The sequence below is a fragment of the Sesamum indicum genome, linkage group LG9 (genome assembly GCF_026168435.1).
Source record: "Sesamum indicum cultivar Baizhima isolate 11 linkage group LG9, ASM2616843v1, whole genome shotgun sequence".
Classification (NCBI taxonomy): Eukaryota; Viridiplantae; Streptophyta; class Magnoliopsida; order Lamiales; family Pedaliaceae; genus Sesamum; species Sesamum indicum.
In genome coordinates this window covers 23,989,622-24,008,368 of record NC_142665.1, presented here as the reverse complement: position 1 = coordinate 24,008,368, position 18,747 = coordinate 23,989,622, and the positions used below count along the sequence as shown (strand labels likewise).

Sequence of the window (18,747 nt, the reverse complement as noted above, 5' to 3'; positions counted from 1 at the left end):
ATATTTTATGATGCATTAACAGATTTTAAATTTCATTTTTGTGAAATTATTTTTTCAAATGATTTATCAGAAAAAATTAAATTGAGATATTAATAGATGAATATGAATGTAATAAATATAATTATCACTCATATTAAAAAAAATTAAATAATTACAAACAATTAAATATTAAAAGGAAATTAGTATTAAGAAAATAAAAAGAAAGTGGGGGGGGGGGGGGGGGGGGGCAACGGGGAGGCCCAAAGACAAATGTTAAATTGGAGTTTTGTGTCTTAAAAAGAAAAAGGAAAAGCAAAGGGAAATTGAAACATATATCTCTCTACGTCTCTCTCTCTCTCTCTCTCTCTCCGCATCTCTGTATCTGCAATCTGTTTCTCCCTCGACTAAAGTACGCAGTAGGGTTTTCTCTCTCTTATCTCACATCTCTTCCTACTTGGCGCACGTAATTAACCCTGCAACTATTCTATCCTGCGCTAATCCGAGGTACGCTCTCATCATGCGCCCCTTCCCCCACCCTCCACCTCCATTTCTTGCCTGATCCCCGACTTATTTTTCTCCCCCATCAACCATAGTTCGAATTAAATTTAATTGCACTTTTTTTTGTTTGAATGTATTGATTGCATTTATCTGCTCTGCTAATAGGAAAGACTGGCTCGATTAATCTGTGCCCTCTTTTTTTATTTGTTATTGTCATTGCTTTTAGAGGCTAGGGTTTTCATTTTGTTTCTCTGTGTATTTGTTGCTACAGTGAGATCTGCTGAGGGGAAGTGTTGATTTATTTATTATATTGCCGTGGAAGGGGGGGGGGAGAGAGAGTGAGAGGAGAGCGCTTAGGGTTAGGGTTTTTTTGATGCGTTGGCCTGGTTCGGGATCCCGTTTTCCAGTTTGGCTTTCGGGTCCGGTTTGGAGATGGCCAATCATGGCGCCAAGTTTGTGTCGGTGAATCTGAACAAGTCGTATGGACAGCAGAATCAGCATTCTCATCATACTACTCATTACCCATATTCTAATGGAGGTGGTGCCTCTTACGGGCAGGCGGCAGCTGCTGGACGGGGCAGGCCAGGGAGTGGAGGTGGTGGAGGAATGGTGGTTTTATCACGGAATCGCGGTGCTGCCGCGAAGGTTGTTCCAAAACTATCTGTTCCACCCCCCTTGAATTTGCCATCCTTGAGGAAAGAACATGAGAAATTTGATATGTCAGGCTCCAGTGGACTGGGTGTTGGTGCTGGGACTGGGAGTGGATCAAGACCCTCTTCATCGGGTGTGGGCTGGACGAAACCTGTCGCAGCAGCTTCTGCAGTGCTGGAGAAGATTGAGAGTAGTGTTGATACTCCTGGGGTTGATGGGATGGATGCTATGGATGGGGTAACTCGTGGAATTGGTTCTTATATGCCCCCTTCAGCTCGTTCTAATGGGGTAGGAGCTGTCGGTTCTGCAACTGTATCTCGAGATATTCCACCATCGGCAGAGAAACCCATGGTTTTGAGAGGTGAGGATTTCCCAACTCTGCAGGCTGCCAGGCCTGTCTCCTCTGGGACATCACAGAAACAGAAGGATGGCTTAATTCAGAAGCAGAAGCAGGCCACATCCGAGGAATTGACTCAGGATAAGAGGGACAGCTATCATTTGGGTCCACTGGTTGATGTGAATCCACAGGGTCACTCCTCAAGGAACACTGGTAGGTTATTGGAAAACGGCGGTGAGGGCCATGGAATGGGTAGTGGGCAAATGGCTGATCAAGTTCGGAAGCCGGACGAATATTTTCCTGATCCACTGCCACTGGTTCACATGAATCCAAGGTCTGATTGGGCAGATGATGAACGTGACACAGGCCATGTAATTGTGGAGCAGGGAAGAGATATTGGATTTTCAAACAATGAAAGTTATTGGGATAGAGATTTTGACTTGCCCAGGCCCACTGTTTTGCCTCATAAACCAGCTCAGAATCAATATGACAAATGGGGTCAACGAGACAATGAAACTGGAAAGAGTTTTTCCAGTGAAGTCCTTAAAATGGATACATATAACAAAGATGCGAGAGCACCTAGTCGGGAAGGTGATGAGGTCAACAAGTGGAGATCCACACCGCCTTACAAAGACAGTTTTAATTCTCAAGGAGGAAATTATAGAGCTGAAGTTGGTGCAAGAATGGCTGGTCACAATAACATGGTAAAGGAGAATAAATACATCCCACCTCGTTATGGAGACACTGGTCGAGATGGAAGCAGCATGCTCAATCAGGATTTTGCATTTGGGAGGAGGGATTTAGGACTTGCAGGACGGCAGCAGCAGCAGCAGCAGCAGCGACATAATGCAATAGAATCATTTAACAATAGAGGTGGTGAGCATAATTCTCGGGATCGCCATGTCACTGAACAACCTACTCGGTATAGAGGTGATAACTTTCGGAGTAATACACTGTCCAAATCATCTTTTGCTTCTGGTGGGAAAATGGCTCCGATGACTGATCCCATACTAACTATGGGTCGTGATAAACGATTTTCAAAAAGCGAGAGACCCTTCTCAGATGATCCTTTTATGAGAGACTTCACGTCTGCTGGTTTTGATGAAACAGATCTCTTTCCTGGGGGTCTTGTTGGGGTGATTAAGAGGAAGAAGGATGCTGCCAAATCCACTGACTTTCATGATCCTGTTCGTGAATCTTTTGAGGCAGAGCTTGAAAGAGTTCAGAAAATGCAAGAGCTTGAGCGACAGAGGATTGTTGAAGAACAAGAAAGAGCATTAGAGCAAGCTCGAAGAGAGGAGGAGGAGAGACAGAGAAGGATTAGAGAAGAGGAGGAACGGCAGCGCAAGTTGGAGGAGGAAGCCCGAGAAGCTGCATGGAGAGCTGAACAGGAGCGACTTGAGGCTATTCGAAGAGCTGAAGAGCAGAGAATTGCCAGGGAAGAGGAGAAGAGGAGAATCCAGTTGGAAGAAGAGAGGAGGAAGCAAGCTGCAAAACAGATGCTTCAGGAATTGGAAGCTAGGATGGCCAAGAGGCAGGCTGAAGCCACCAAGGGTGAGTCTTCTACCTCTAAAACAACTGTGGATGAGAAACTAGAAGCTGCAGTGAAGGAGAAACATACCTCCAAGAATCTGGATTCTGATACGTGGGAAGATGGGGAGAGAATGGTGGAAAATGTGATGACTTCAGGTTCATTTGATTCATCTGCTCATAGTAGACCTGTTGAGATGAGCTTGAGGCCTTACCCTCCTAGAGAAGGTCCTTCAAACTTTCTTGACAGAGGAAAAGCTATTAATTCTTGGAGAAGGGATGTGTTTGAAAACGGCTTTCCTTCGCCACTGTCAGACCAGGAGACAGGTCATTACAGTCCAAGACGAGATGCATTTGGTGGTGGCAAAGCAACTTATCGGAAGGAGTTTAATGGAGGAGCTGGATACATGCCTTCCAGGGCTTACTTAAAACCACGGGTGCAGGAACAGTACCCAGATGAGTTTGGATATCATAAAGACAATGGCTGGAATCTTCCTGGGAATTCTGAGTCATATGGAAAAGTTAGGGAGATAGAACCAGAATTCAATGATAGCGTTGCAGATAAGTATGGTGATAGTGGATGGGGGCAGGGGCACCTTGGTGCTAATACTCGTCCTCCTTACCCAGAGCGGTTGTATCCGCATTCTGAGGCAAATGAACTTTATTCCTATGGGAGGTCAAGGTATTCCATGAGACAGCCTCGTGTGCTGCCCCCTCCACTTGCTTCATCCCAAAGGATTAGTTTTAGAGGAGTTACTGAACGTTCTGGTCCTTCAGCTTTTCCAGATAATGACATTCATTATTCACATGCAGCCAGGACTGAATCGACCAGGCAGACAACTTATTATGGTAGTAATCAAGGAGGTCTTGAGCCGTCTGAGGTTTTTGGACTGCAGCAACAAAATAGTACTTCTGAAGACCAGAAATTGAATAATCCATCAAGGTGTGACTCACAATCCTCACTATCTGTTTCTAGCCCCCCGACTTCTCCACCTCATCTCTCCCATGATGAGTTGGATGAATCTGGAGATTCTCCTGTAACATCAGCTGCAGCAGAAGGGAAAAGAAGTCTTCTCACCGGGAGTGGATCTGTTGTCCACAATGGTAATTCTGGAAATGATATAGTAGTAGTGGCATCAGATTCTGTCTCTGCTGTTGAGGATGAAGAATGGCCTCTTGAAAATGATGACACGCTGCAGCAGCAAGAAGAATATGATGAGGATGAAGATGGTTATAGAGAAGAGGATGAAGTGCGTGAAGCAGATGATGAGAATCTTGAGCTCAACCAGAAGTTTGAAGGACTGGGCTTTGAAGAGAGAGAGTCACCTGATATTGTGGATAATGTGGTCTTAGGTTTTGATGAGGGTGTTGAAGTTGTGATACCAAGCGACGATTTTGAGAAGAATTCAGGCACTGAGGAAAGGGCATCTGGGATTCCAGATACGGCTGTTGGTGTCATGGATGAAAGAAGGTCTTCTGATGGGTTTCCTTCTGATGAACATAGTCTTCTGCCTTCAGATGATTCTCATGGGACAAATGCTGATAGCTCCTCTGGGAAGGTCACAGAAAAATCACCATTACAAGGTTCTATTGGTCAACACACGCCCTATTCCTCAGCAACAGCAGATCTTTTAGATAGTGCTAATTCCTCTAATAGTACTGGTTTGGGTGTTCAGCAAACAGTCTCATCTTCAAATGATGTTATCGCTACCGCTAGTCAGACTAATACGCCGTCTTTATCTTCTGCTGGAAGTCAGGGTGATTTACCTGTTAAGCTTCAGTTTGGGTTGTTTTCAGGTCCTTCTTTGATACCATCTCCAGTGCCTGCTATACAGATTGGTTCCATACAGATGCCTCTGCACATTCATCCTCCTGTTGGTCCATCCATCACTCACATGCATCCATCACAGCCTCCCATGTTCCAATTTGGTCAGCTCCACTATTCATCTCCTATCACGCAGGGAGTTTTGCCGATGGCCCCTCAATCAATGTCTTTTCTTCAGCCTAACATGCTGGGCCAGTTTAATCTGACTCAGAATGCTGGAGGCTCCATGACTCATGAACCTGCTCGAGTTGCATCCACCCAGAATGTGACCAAGGACGATGTGTCATCCCTTTCAATGAATAAGCAGCCAAGTTTTGTGTCTGCATCATCCGAGCCAGAGCAATCTACTAGGAGCCTTTCCCGGGGACTAAATACAGTTTTGGACGCAGAGAGGCATAAGGACAATTCTGTTGTGCACTCATCTTCAGCCGGGCTCTCTGGGGCTAGTGATAACAAGATGAAGTTAGAATCTGTATCCCAAGCAGAAGAGAAAGGACGACATCATGCTGTTTCGAAGACTTACTTGCCATTACCTAAGGTGACGGGATCTGAAAGTCAGTCACAGCCTGTACAACCAACAACGCAGTCTGTTGCTGGTGAGAAAAACTTCAGTGGGCTGCGAGGTCTAGGAGTGTCATCTGGTGTCAGGGGAAAGAGATTTGCCTATGCAGTTAAAAATGCAAACACGAAATCATCTATGCAGGATCATGACACGCCAGCAGATTCTAATGGCTTTCAGAGAAGACCTCGACGGACTGTCCGACGGACTGAATTTCGGGTGCGCAATGACAGGAGGCCAACACCTGCATCCGTTTCTTCTAATAATACTGGCTTGGATGATAAGCCTAACTCTGCAGGGAAGGCTGTGGGACTTTTTCCAAGAAGTGGATCCAAGAGAGGCACCATATCTAATAGAACTATGAAGCAGAGAATTGAATCGGAGCCCTTTGCTTCTGGAAATATAATCTCTCAGGAGGTCAAATCTGAAGATAGGGAAGCAAAAGAGAGAGCAAAAAATTTACCAAGCCAGACTCAGAATACTTCCCACCCTGGTGAAGTCAATTTGAGAAGAAATGCTCCCGAGGAGGATGTTGATGCTCCCTTACAGAGTGGTGTTGTTCGTGTGTTTAAACAACCTGGTATAGAAACCCCCAGTGATGAGGATGATTTCATTGAAGTCAGATCCAAAAGGCAGATGCTGAACGATCGACGTGAACAGAGGGAAAAGGAAATCAAAGCAAAGTCACGCACCTCTAAGGTATGAATACTCAGAAAATTCTTTTCTACTGTATTGTGGAAATCTTGTGATGATATATATTTTTTCGATCATGTTTTCTCTGTCTAAGATTACTGATCTCTCGTCTCATACAGCCACCATCCAAACCACGTGTTACCAGACAAAAGGTTGTAGTCCCAAGGAGCCATAATAAACTCTCCATACCCTTGGCAAGTGAAGAGCCAAGCAACTCTCAGTTGGATTTTACTGCATCAGGGAGTCCTCACTTTGGCAATAATGTGGAATCAGTAGGATTTACTGCTGCACTTTCCAGGCCCCAGATTGGCATCACTGCTGTCAATTCGGAAGCACAGCTAATGAAGTAAATGTCATTTAATGGCACTTTAGAATTTGAATTTTATTTGACAGATTATCTAATGTATTCTTGTACCTATGCTTATATTGGCAGGCCTTCCCAAGCACGCTCTGTGTCTGTTGCTTCTAATGGTCGAACGGAACGCGATCCTGGTCAAATGTTTGACAGTAAAAATAAGGTAATTAGTCACGCCGAATCATCCTTGACTAATTGGGTTTCTGCAGGGAATAATCAAGAGCTCTATGTTTGAACGTGTACTGAGTTGATATAGGTTAGTGATAGCTGGTAGCCATCCTCCGGCATATTTCCCAGAAATGCCTTAAGTTATAGTCTGAACAACTTCTTTTGTTGTCAGTTAGGAGATAAAAATGTATATTAAATTGCAAATTGTCTCTTGACCCATCTGAGAGTTGCATTTGATCTTTGTCATTGTCATTGTCTGACTCTGATAGAGTTGTTGCTTTTCCTTAACTAATTACTAGAGGTCTTCAACTTGCTAGTGTTAATTAGTGGAGTGTTACAAAGTTTGGAACTTAAATTTGCGGACAGATCTCTCTCACCACTTTACCTGGTGAACCTAGTACAGGTTGGTGCTTGTTCTTATTCAGCATTATATGTCAAAAACTTAATGAGGACCTGAAACTACTTCCATATTGTTTAAAAGATATCTGGTTTCAGCCTTTTCTTTTCTAGGGTTCTTGTTGACATTGAAATTGAATTTGTTTAACTGCATTTCTAAGAAAATTAGTGATCATTATTTTTATTTCTTTCTTGTAGGTGATGTCTTTGAGCCAGACCCAAATTGATGAGGCTATGAAACCCGCTCGATACGATTCACACATTTCTGCTGGTGGAGGCCGTTCCAGCACAGGCAGTGATCCAATCCTGCCAACAGCATCCATTTTGACAAAGGAAAAAACCTTTTCTTCTGGTGCAAGTCCAATTAATTCCTTGCTTGCTGGGGAGAAAATTCAATTTGGTATTTATAACAAGCTTTGTTTTCCCTTCTATAAACATTTTACCCCTGAAATTCACATTTTGTCTGTTGTCAGGTGCCGTTACATCTCCGACAGTCCTTCCCCCTAGTAGCCGTGTTGTATCAAATACAATTGGTGCTCCAGGTTCTAACCGACCTGATGTGCAAATGTCACGCAGTTTTCCTGTGCCTGAGAAAGATAATTCTCTTTTCTTTGAGAAAGAGAAACACCTGAGTGACTCTTGTGTTCCCTTACAAGATTGTGAGGCTGAAGCAGAAGCAGCTGCTTCTGCTGTTGCTGTTGCAGCCATCAGCAGTGATGAGATAGCGGGGAATGGTTTGGCAGTTAATGACACCAAAAGTTTTGTTGGTGCTGATATTGACAGCATTACAACAGGTAGCACTGAAGTGTGACTCAACTTAAGAGAGGGAGGCAGTGACCACATGGATGTTTGCATTCTTGTATTTAACTTCTTATATCTTTTGACAGGTGTGGTTGGGGACCAGCACTTGGCAAGTCAATCACGGGGTGAGGAGCTATTAAGTGTTTCTCTTCCAGCAGATCTCTCTGTTGAGACAACACCAATCTCCTTATGGCCGCCATTACCAAGTCCCCAGAGTTCCTCAAGCCAGATGCTTTCACATTTCCCTGGGGGTCCACCTTCCCACTTTCCATTCTACGAGATGAATCCACTGTTGGGGGGTCCAATTTTTGCATTCAGTCCACATGACGAATCTTCTGGTACACAATCACAGGCCCAAAAGAGTACGCCATCGAGTTCTGCACCTCTAGGTAACTGGCAGCAATGCCATTCTGGTGTGGACTCATTTTATGGTCCTCCGGCTGGCTATTCCGGCCCATTCATTGGTCCGCCTGGAGGCATTCCCGGGGTCCAGGGGCCTCCGCATATGGTTGTCTACAACCATTTTGCTCCTGTTGGACAATACGGGCAGGTTGGTTTGAGTTTTATGGGTACCGCATATATCCCTTCTGGAAAGCAAGCTGATTGGAAAAACAATCCGACTTCCTCTGCCATGCATATTGGTGAGGGAGACATTAATAATATGAATATGACTAATGTGCAGCGGAATGCTCCCAATATGACAGCTCCTGTTCAGCATCTGGCACCTGGATCTCCACTGTTACCTATGCCCTCCCCGTTGCCCATGTTTGATGTAACTCCATTCCAGGTAAAAGCTTCTTGCATATTCATCTTCATAATTTTTCCATCACTTTCTCTATTTCTGTGTATTAACTACAAGATTAGCTTTGGAAATATCTATTTATTTGGAAGTTGTTTTCCTTTTGTGGCCTCATTTGTTTGCAGTTGGAGATTTGCTGCAGGGCAAGCTTGATATGAGATATTTGTTTTTATTTTCTTCATGCACTTATTATGTGTTTTTTCACTGAGGTCTTGTCTGTTAAAGAAGCGCTACCTTTCGTTTCAGACTGCTTCTGATTTGCCTGTCCAAGCTCGATGGGGACACATTCCTGCTTCTCCACTTCACTCTTTTCCTGCCTCTCGACCATTGCACCCACAAGGAGAAGGTGCGCCACCTTCGCAAGTCAACCACGGACATTCAATTGACCAATCATTAACTGTAAAAAGGTTCACAGAATCCCGAACTCCAACTCCATCAGACAATAGCTCAAGTTTCACTGTTGCTCCAGATACAAATGTGGCCCCATTTCCTTCCGAACTAGGATTAGTAGATTCTGGTTCATTGAGATCCACATCATCTTCATCTGGGCAGAATGTTGCAGTTCAAAACTCATCAGGAAGTGCAAATGCTGAATCCAGCAAGGCTGACACAGTCGAGAATGGCAAACACCAGAGTGCAAGTTCTGTCAAGACTCAGTTCGCTCAGAAATCGACCCAACAGGGTAATACTGCTGGCTATAATTATCAAAGAGGAGTAATCTCTCATAGGAACAACACAGGAAATGAATGGTCTCATCGGAGGATGGGTTTTCATGGGAGGATCCATTCCACCAGTATGGATAAAGGTTTTCCTGCTTCAAAGATGAAACAAATTTACGTTGCTAAGCAGACCACTAGTGGGAGTTCCACTACATGAAACAAACATGATGGAGCAATGCATATTATGGATGTTGCAAGTGCATTTTCGTTGACAATAATGCCTGGTTTTGTCTTACCCCCCTGCATTGTGGAGCTTCATGTTATGATGCTTTTGGGGTCTTTTTGGAGCCTTTTTATTGTGTTCTTGACTCGCTGGAGAGCTACACTTCTGAGTCAAGCGGTCAAGTTCCTTTCCTGAGGCTTGCTGTTTTGAACACTATAACTATGGCGAAGGAATGGCACTGAGTATTGTGTTTGGTTGACTGCAAGATGAAATTGTTTTATGTTTCGCTTTTAGCTACTTGATTTTTGATGTATTGGAACATTCCAAGAGTTGGACTGATACATGTTTTTAGTATTTTATTGTAGTATTTTTAAATGTGGGAAACCTATCAATGAATGTGTGGGTGGGTATTCATATTATGTTACTTGGAAAGAAATTTTGATTTTTTAATATAAATTTTTTGCCTTCTTTTGGAGAATCTGCAGCTTGTTTCTTTCTTCTAATCCTTTAAGGATTTCATTTGGTTGGCCGCAATACCTTCACCAAGATATAATGATTTCAATTCCTGCCACGATTGCAGGGCATTTAGCGTCATTCAAACTTTGTTCCAGTTATTTGATGTTGATCAACTTGAGGTTCTCTATAATGTCCTTATCTCAATGTTGATCCTTATAAATAGTGGTCTTCTTGGTATCTAGACAATCGTAACACCGGACAGAGATTGGGTTTACCTGTCTTAAAGTGTCTATTATTGACACCAGCCTGGGCTTGAGTTATTCTCCTGTTGGTTTATACTGAACAATATCATATCACAAACTGCAGGAAAATTATATTCCATCAAGAATGCTGACGCCTGGAGATTTACTGAATTGCTTCTGTTCCATCGCCAGCCTCACATTGTTGGCATCTACCCACTTTCCTGCAGCGGCATAGATATTATGGAGAATCACATAGGACCCAGAATCTTTTGGGTTCATATCTAGGAGCAACCTACCTATTTCCTCTCCAAGCTGGTAATTTCCATGACTTAGACAAGCACCTAATAGTGATCCAAGGATGTTTGAGGAAGGTTTATGTGGTAAATTTTTGACAAGTTCATATGCCTCATTCAAGCGGCCTGTTCTACCAACAAGATCGACCATGCATGCATAATGCTCCAGCCCTGGGTACACACCATCTTCGTGTATCATAGAGTCGAAAATTTTCCTGCTCTGTTCGACAAAACCCCCATGGCTGCAAGCTGATAATACACTCAGGTAGGTAGCTTTGTCAGGTTTCAAACCAAGAAGTTTCATCCGTGTGTAAAGAGCAAGAGCGGCTTCAACGTCACCATGCAACCTGTAACCATTTATAATTATACTCCAAGAAATGGTGTCCTTTTGTGCCATTGCCTCAAAGAGCATCCTTGCACAAGAGATGTTCCCACATTTTGCATACATATCGATCAAGGCATTACTAATTGCCACGTGTTTGTCGAATCCTTTTCTTACCAGATAACCCAAGACAGAGTTTGAAATGTGCAAGTTCTTGAGGTGGACACAAGCTGAAATGAGGTTCAGAACTGTAACATCATCAGGCTCGATTTTGTTCCGCAGCAGCTCACGGAAGAAGGAAAATGCCATAGAACCATCTTTTGAAAGTAGATTTGCAGATATAACAGTGTTCCACAGAGAAATACTTGTCTTATCTCCAATATGGAACAGCTTCAACCATGATGGTAAGTTTTCCAATCTGGCGTACATGATCATCAGAGATGTGAGAAGAGGAGTTTCTAGTGGAATCATCCTCCTAATGATATAACCATGAATGGATTTACCTTGAGGAAGGGTGTGGCATGCAGGCAACACATTAAGCAAAGTTACATAGTTTGGTGTTTGACCCTCCTCTATCATTTGATTAAACAATTCGATGGTCTCCTTGTGTAAGTTATGACAACGGTAGCCGGTTAGAACAGCATTCCATGAAACCACAGTTTTATCTGGCATATCGTCAAAGAGTAACCTTGCTGCATCAAGCTCTTCACAATTGATGTACATGCTAACAAGGGCGTTAACTAAGGAAATATCAGTTGTCAAAGCAGTCTTGAGAGCATAGCTATGAATTGCTAAACCAAGCAACGGATTTTGACACTCACGGCAAGAGGGAAGGATAGTTATCAATGTCACCAAATCAAAGTTTACTCCTCCTTGCCTCATCTGATGGAATAGGAATATTGCTCTCTCTGATTCTCCATTATCTACACACCCAGAAATCATTGTGTTCCATGAAACAACATTTTTTTCAACCATTCTTTCAAAAATCCTGAAAGAATAGACCAATTTTTTGCTATCACAATAAAATGCCAACAGTGCATTGGATGCATTGAGGTTTAAATCAATACCCTTTTTGATACTAAAAGCATGTGCAGACTTTCCGAGCAAAGTGGCACTCATTTCAGAGCATGAAGAAAGAAGACTGACAATCGAGATTGCATCTGGAACAAAACCATCCTTCTGCATGAGACAGAATGCTTCAAGACTCTGCTCACAGAGGCCATGGCCAGCATATGCTGACACCGTTGAATTCCAAAACAGGAGGTTCCTTACACGTATATTATGGAAAAGGAACTCAGCTGAATCCATATTCCCTAGTTTAGCATACACTGAGAGAAGAGCTGTGACAACAGAGAGCTCTTCCTCAAATCCAAATTTCACTAAATATGCATGGAAGGACTCAACATAAATGCAGCCAAGATTTTCAGAAGAGGGAAGCAGAGACACAAAAGTTACCATATTCGGCTTTATATCATTTCGTAGCATTGCTTGAAGCACTGGAACAGCGTCTTCCGGTCTATGGTTCCGTGTGTAAGCAGAAGTTATTGCATTCCATATGGCAATATTGTTTCTCGTTGAAGTATCAAAAATGTGTCTAGCAGCCAACAAGTTCCCACTATTAGCATACATTGAAATTAAAGCCGGCACTAGAGATTCCTCCTCCGTATATCCAAGTTTATAAGCCAATCCATGAACAGAAGTACCAACGTCATCAACTCCAACACGGGAGCACACAGGAAACACACTTGCAAACGTGCTGGAATTAGGCTTCACAGACATGGTGTGCATGTCTTGAAGAACCTGAAGAACCTCAAAATCAAACCTATTAACAGAATATCCAGAAATCAAAGCATTCCAAGCAACCACATCTGGTTGAGAAATTTCATCAACCAACTTACGTGCATTTCCCATTTCACCGACTTTGGAATAGAAATCTAGAAGCGCAGTTTGCACAACCAGATTCTCTCCAAACCCACTCTTCAAAACAACACAATGCATCATTCTACCGAACCAGACATCACATAAAGCTGCACACGCCTTGATCACAAAAGGGTAAGTGTAATTATCAGACGAAAATCCAGAGTCTCGACATGTTTGATAAAAGTACATCACATCTTCAAACAACCCATCATAAGATAAGCTCCTGAGAACTAAATTCTGCAAGTAAAGACTCGGTTTTTCGATTGTTTTGAACGCTGAAAGAGCTAGATTCGGAAAACCCAGATGGCAGCACTGATCAATGAAGTGTTTAACTAAAGGCTGGTGGCTGATCAATCCACGTACTATTAGAAGAGATTTTAAGGCCTCCAAGTCTCGGCTCTTCCGGCAGAATGGTAACACAGAAAGATAATAGTTGGTGAAATCGGGATTCGTATGAAGCGAGTGATTGGATGTTGAGAGATGCGAGCAAAAATATGGCATAAATGGACGTCGTAGAGAAGCACGAGACAGTAAGCACGCCATGAAGATTTCAGCATCATCGTACTGTTATTACGTAGTATTAGTTGTTTGGCTGTATTGAAGTCTGAATATTTGAATAAACTGCTACCTTCTTTTTACTTCATCATTACAGGTATCTGCCGTTTCCCACGATTCAGACTTCTATTGTGCAAGAGGAATTACATCAGTGGTTTCACATGATTTAAAACTTCTTTCTTGCTCAACAAACGATACTTCACCTCATTTCAGTCGTAAATTCCTATATTATTATCTATCTTCCCTCATATGTATGCTCATTTCTTAGGAGAAAGAGAGCCTGATCAGACATGGATGGATCATAGAGCCCAAATTGTATGTGATCATACATGAATTGATTATATGTTAACATGACACGTGTGTAATGTACAATTAAAAAAGAATAGTCGGTCATATGCAAGTGTACTGCACTTATCATGTAACTAGTTTGATCCATGGAAACCTAGTCAAGACAAAGATTTTCCAGACTAAGAATTTTGTTCACATCCAGCGCATATAAAGTTTACCTTTATAAGTGCAACTATTTACATGGTTCATCATGCCATATAGAGTAACGTTGGACGTCTGAAAATCAGTTTCAAAGAAGATGGGGGTAGGTTCACATCTTGCAAGAAATATGCCACAACACTGGATGAGGGTGTTGATGATTTTACCTTATCGTGTGATGGACTAATCTGTCATATTGCATTTTTTAAGATATAAATTCATATTTTGTAGTGGAACTATACAGTAGGGGCTATATAAACATATACATGAACTAAGATGGTGAATATGGAGACCAATAAACTTACTATACGCAAAAGATTTGGCAATAAATGCCTAGAAGACATCTAGATGGCAGAAAATTATTTGTTGTAATATTCTTTTAGGAAAGTTAATACTCTATCAGCTACATCTTGCCCGAACAACCTTGGGAAACTCGAACCAAGATCCACCTCGATAGCTGTATTCTTAATTATTCGATCCCTTTCAGCTAAATAAGCCATTTCAGACTCCTCAACATGTCTCTCAGGACAGGCGCATGATTCGATCCAAAATTGCAGTAACTCCTTTGCAACTGGACCAACATGGTCCCGAATGATCTCTTCAATATTTGTTGTCTCACTGGTTCCAACATCTATGGTGACTATTATTGCTGTCGGAGAAAGAAGAGCTCGTACACCAAGAGACGGTGAGAAATAAGGTCTCACCTCCGGCAGCGTATGAAGGCGTTGCCTGTGTCTGTCCAATTGTGTATCTTCATAGTAGGTCTTGAGGTGATTGGGGTGCAAGATGAGGTCTTTTCTTGGACTCAAATCAAGAATTAGGACAAGCGAAGTCGGGCTGCCCTGGATGAGATCCAGCAGGAAGTGCGGCGCATCAGTCGAGGCTTTCAAATAGCCAGAGAGGCTCGTTATGTTCAAGGCTCCTCCAGACGGCAACTTGCAGTGAATCCAACCTCCCAATATGAGATCAATCTGATACATATTCAGATTTTCCTAGAACTTGAGAATTCGATCTGGCATGTAATTCAAGAAACTATAAATCCTAAACATATTGCTAGTACTTCAATACCATGACTTGTTCCATTTGCATTCGCAAGTTAAAGTGAGAGTATACTCTTGAGGTAAAATTAAGAGCATCAAGAAAGTTTGCACTTTCACAAGCAGTTGTTGGTGGAATTCAACAGCTTTTTTCTTATCATTTTGGCACACACTACAATATTTCCAACCACATATGAACAATAAGACGAGGAATTTGTGCTTACATAGGTAGGATGTTTCTCAGTCATTACCTCAATCAAATTTCTATGAATTTGATCAATGAAATTTCCCTTTTAACTTTTCTTCCAGTTCATTAAATTCTTCAAACGAGAAAAAGCATCTATATCAACATGTGATTTGATTCCATACGCTATCTCATTTCATCATCCGAACTACTACACCAACATCATGTTTAGCAGAAATCTAAAGATCACAGCTATATTCAAACACCCCAAGAAAACCCCACGTCTTAAAATCTAATTAATTTCATACTACAGCAAAAAAATTACTTTTAAGTATCTAAAATTATTTTAGAAAATACAAAAATCATAAGAAGAGGATACCTGAGAAGAAGGCAGGCCGGGTCTGAGCTGGAGAGAAGCAGAGGCGGTGCCAGCAGGATTCTCAAAGCGTTGTACATCGGGTGGGAGAATACAAGGTTGCAGCGAGGAGCCAAGGCGGGTTTCCACAGAGGATAGCAGCTCCACCATTAGGTCTCTGTGCGGGGCAGAGACATGCGGAAACTCCATCAATTTGGCTCTAAGCTCATCGCTGGAATTCATGGAAGCTGACAATCGGATTCTTGACACTGAAAGGCGAGAACTTGGAGTGGAACAAGAAGGCAGTGGGAAATGGAAAGCGGAGTATGAGAAACACCCAGAAATTACAGCCATAAGAGCTTCTACTTTCTCGTTTTAGGCACTGGTGAGATACATTTGTAGCCTAGCACCAATTATTGATGTGAAATTCCAACGCAGATTGAGTTTGGCTGCCCGCTACTATCTAAATCAATTAACATACACTTCCGCTGTAAGTGATGTATAGTTAGAAAAGGATAAATTACGTTGCTCTTTATGAAGTAATTTTTTTATAATTTTTGAAATTATATTTAATACTCTTAACTATATATATATATATATATATATCAGTGTGAAAATATACAACAGTACTTCGATCAGAGAAAAATTGTTTAATGTGTAATGAATTTGTAATAAGTCAATTATAGATAAATATGAATTTTTATTCTACTCTTTTGCCAATGTCAGCAAATTTCATAAATTTTATTAATGATTGCATTTATTTTCGAGTAGAAACAAATGTCAATAAACTAGATGTAATCTTTTAAATCATAAAAAAAATTATATATAATTATACTAAATCTTATTAGAGAAAGGTGTAATTAAAGAGTGATTAGTTATATAATAAATACAATTTTATTTGTTATATGATTGATTCAGTTCAATTAAATTTAATATGGATAAAATTTCCATCTTTGAAAATGAGGGAGTATAAAAAGACTTTCATTTTAGGGTAAATTACATGCAAATTTCTATGGCTTGGCCTAATTATAGTAACAACCTCATTTTTTAGGGAATTATTAATATCCCTAATATTAACATCCGTTGGTTCTGTCAAAAAAAAAAAATGATAAACTCAAAAAATGCCCTTCCATATTAGCCAAAAAAAAAATAAATAAATAAATTAGAACAAGCTCTCTACAATTTAATATAATTATAAATATTATTTTTTATTGAAATATTAAAATAACAACACAGAATTAACGGCAATCTAATAAATTTTTCCTTACTAATAATATTTGTTACTTAAAAAAAGTTGATGTGGCGAAGCTATGCAGTAGGGACTATAGAAAACGTGTAAATAATGAAGACCAAGCAGCTACATACTCTTACTATAACTGCAAGCGATTTGCACAGTAAATGTCAATATTGACATCTAGAAAGCAGAGAACTACTTGTTGTAATGTTCTTTTAGGACAGTTAATACTCTATCAGCTACATCTTGTCCGAACAACCTTGGGAAACTTGAGCCAAGATCCAGCTCGATAGTTTTATTCTTTATTATTCGATCCCTTTCAGCTAAATACGCCGTCTCGGGCTCCCCAACACGTCTCTCAGTACAGGCGCATGACTCAATCCAAAATTGGAGCAACTCCTTGGCGACGGGACCAACATGGTCCCGGATGATCTCTTCAATATTTGTTGTTTCACCGGCTCCAACGTCTATGCTGACTAGAATTGCTGTCGGAGAAACAGCAGCTCGTACATACAGAGACGGTGAGATGTAAGGACTCACCTCTGGCAGCATATGGAGGCGTTGCCTGTATCTGTCCAATAGAGTATCTTCATAATAGGTTTTGAGGTGATGGGGGTGCAAGATGAGGTCTTTTCGTGGAGTCAAATCAAGAACTAGGATGAGCGAAGTTGGGATGCTCTGGATGAGCTCCAGGCGGAAGTTTGGGGCATCAGTCGAGGAATTCAGATAGCCTGAGAGGCTCGTTATGTTCAAGGCTCCGCCAGATGGCAACTTGCTGTGAATCCAACCTCCCAATATGAAATCAATCTAATACATATTCAGATTGTCCTAAGAACTTGAGAATATGATCGATCTGGCATATAGTTCGAGAAGCTATAGTCTAAACATAGCGTGAGTGCTTCAGTACCATGTTCTCTAACCAACTTGCACAAGTCATATAACGAAGTGAGCAAGTAAAGTTTCCACAGAACTCATGTGTAAAGTATCCGTAAAGTTTGCAGTTATATAAGCAGGGGTTGGTAGAACTTAACCCCTTTTCAACCACATGTGAGCAAGACAACCAGGAATTTATGCTTATTATATAAGTACGAGGTTTCTCACTCATTGCCTGAATCATTACATGAATCTTGGATTTGGTTAATGAAATTTCCTTTAATATTATTTTATTTTAAATAAAGCATGAACCGGAAGCTTATATCAACATACAACCATCGGGGCACTACTAATTCTCACATTTTTCTTGGTTTTGATTTTCTTTCATGTGATCCCCTCCAACCCCTCACCCCAAAGCCCAGGCTTATTAGCACTACACCTTTTCGTGAAATTTTTTATTCAAAACAGCTTTGATCTAATTAATAATCTTCTTGAACAATACATTAATCAAAATAATATATTACACTTGTTACATAATTAGTTCAAATTAAGTCAATCAAACTCCAGCCAAGTTAGAATTTTTTATCGTTTCGTTACCAGAACAGCCATACACTAACACTCCAAGAAAAGCCCACATCTTAATTCCTAACTATTTTCACACTAAAGCAAAAACAATCACTTTCAAGCATCTAAAAAGTAAAAATAAAAAGAAAGGATAGAGAAGAAGAAGGTACCTGAGAAGAAGGCAGCCCGTGTCTGAGCTGGATACAAGCATAAGCGGTGCCAGCAGGATTCCCAAAATGTCGTACATGGGGTGGAAGAGTACAAGGTTGCAGCGAGGATCCAAGCCTGGTTTCCACAGAAGATAGCAGCTCCACCATCAGGTCTCTGTGCGGGCCGGAGACATAAGGAAACTCCATGTATTTCTGTCTCAGCTCATCGCCGGAGTCCATGGATGCTGACGAGCCTGAAGATCGGGTTCTTGATACTGGAAGGCGAGAACTTGGAATGGAACAAGAAGGCAGTCGGAGACGCAACGCGGAGTATGAGAAACCGCCAGAAATCATTGCCATCAGCTTTTCCGCTTTCCCGTTTTAAGCACATACCAGATATTTATAGCCGGCCAATGGCAGTGGCAGCACTGTGAGTGTGTTGGATTACTATTTGTTTTGTGTAATGTTTATTTCGTGAATTTCTAATAATAAAAGGAATATTAATTCAGGAGATATTAAGTTCCAGGCCTATCAATAGTGTAGTGTAGTTGGGCTACTATGTCTTCGTCGTGGCCCAACCAATCAAAATGGGCAAGAAGGCCCA

At 41.4% G+C, this 18,747-nt stretch overlaps 4 protein-coding genes across 5 annotated transcripts; 1 reads left to right on the top strand and 3 right to left on the bottom strand.

Moving 5' to 3' along the window:
- Positions 1 to 287: 287 nt before the first annotated feature.
- LOC105177625 (uncharacterized) lies at positions 288 to 9,951 on the top strand. 2 transcript variants are annotated; one of them, XM_088884686.1, is made up of 9 exons: positions 288 to 483; positions 749 to 6,078; positions 6,192 to 6,418; positions 6,506 to 6,590; positions 7,190 to 7,391; positions 7,465 to 7,785; positions 7,879 to 8,342; positions 8,475 to 8,579; positions 8,838 to 9,951. In XM_088884686.1, the coding sequence occupies exons 2-9, from the start codon at positions 910 to 912 to the stop codon at positions 9,465 to 9,467; spliced, it is 7,203 nt and encodes a 2,400-aa protein (XP_088740812.1). In that variant the 5' UTR covers positions 288 to 483; positions 749 to 909; the 3' UTR covers positions 9,468 to 9,951. The 2 variants fall into 2 exon arrangements, with proteins under 2 accessions (XP_088740812.1, XP_088740811.1); XM_088884685.1 differs by having other exon boundaries at positions 7,879 to 8,579.
- Positions 9,952 to 10,082: 131 nt separating this feature from the next.
- Positions 10,083 to 13,895, bottom strand: LOC105177627 (pentatricopeptide repeat-containing protein At5g39350-like). Its single transcript, XM_088884687.1, has one exon. It carries the CDS (start codon positions 13,247 to 13,249, stop codon positions 10,301 to 10,303), a length of 2,949 nt encoding a protein of 982 aa, XP_088740813.1. The 5' UTR covers positions 13,250 to 13,895; the 3' UTR covers positions 10,083 to 10,300.
- A 138-nt stretch (positions 13,896 to 14,033) lies between these two features.
- Positions 14,034 to 15,806, bottom strand: LOC105177624 (red chlorophyll catabolite reductase). Its single transcript, XM_011100837.3, has 2 exons — positions 15,348 to 15,806; positions 14,034 to 14,718 (listed from the first exon to the last, which is right to left on the bottom strand). Exons 1-2 carry the CDS (start codon positions 15,675 to 15,677, stop codon positions 14,107 to 14,109), a joined length of 942 nt encoding a protein of 313 aa, XP_011099139.1. The 5' UTR covers positions 15,678 to 15,806; the 3' UTR covers positions 14,034 to 14,106.
- Positions 15,807 to 16,561: 755 nt separating this feature from the next.
- On the bottom strand, positions 16,562 to 18,693 carry ACD2 (accelerated cell death 2 (ACD2)). Its single transcript, XM_011100836.3, has 2 exons — positions 18,165 to 18,693; positions 16,562 to 17,364 (listed from the first exon to the last, which is right to left on the bottom strand). Exons 1-2 carry the CDS (start codon positions 18,501 to 18,503, stop codon positions 16,753 to 16,755), a joined length of 951 nt encoding a protein of 316 aa, XP_011099138.1. The 5' UTR covers positions 18,504 to 18,693; the 3' UTR covers positions 16,562 to 16,752.
- Between the last annotated feature and the right edge of the window lie 54 nt (positions 18,694 to 18,747).

Excerpts from the sequence above, each read along its gene's own strand:
- LOC105177627 (XM_088884687.1), bottom strand. The coding sequence starts at position 13,249 with ATGGCGTGCTTACTGTCTCGTGCTTCTCTACGACGTCCATTTATGCCA.
- LOC105177624 (XM_011100837.3), bottom strand. The coding sequence starts at position 15,677 with ATGGCTGTAATTTCTGGGTGTTTCTCATACTCCGCTTTCCATTTCCCA. Across the intron at positions 14,719-15,347 it reads CCGGCCTGCCTTCTTCTCAG|ATTGATCTCATATTGGGAGG; the intron begins GTATCCTCTTCT and ends AATATGTATCAG.
- ACD2 (XM_011100836.3), bottom strand. The coding sequence starts at position 18,503 with ATGGCAATGATTTCTGGCGGTTTCTCATACTCCGCGTTGCGTCTCCGA. Across the intron at positions 17,365-18,164 it reads ACGGGCTGCCTTCTTCTCAG|ATTGATTTCATATTGGGAGG; the intron begins GTACCTTCTTCT and ends AATATGTATTAG.
- LOC105177625 (XM_088884685.1), top strand. The coding sequence starts at position 910 with ATGGCCAATCATGGCGCCAAGTTTGTGTCGGTGAATCTGAACAAGTCG. Across the intron at positions 6,591-7,189 it reads TGTTTGACAGTAAAAATAAG|GTGATGTCTTTGAGCCAGAC; the intron begins GTAATTAGTCAC and ends TCTTTCTTGTAG. Across the intron at positions 7,786-7,878 it reads TATTGACAGCATTACAACAG|GTGTGGTTGGGGACCAGCAC; the intron begins GTAGCACTGAAG and ends ATCTTTTGACAG.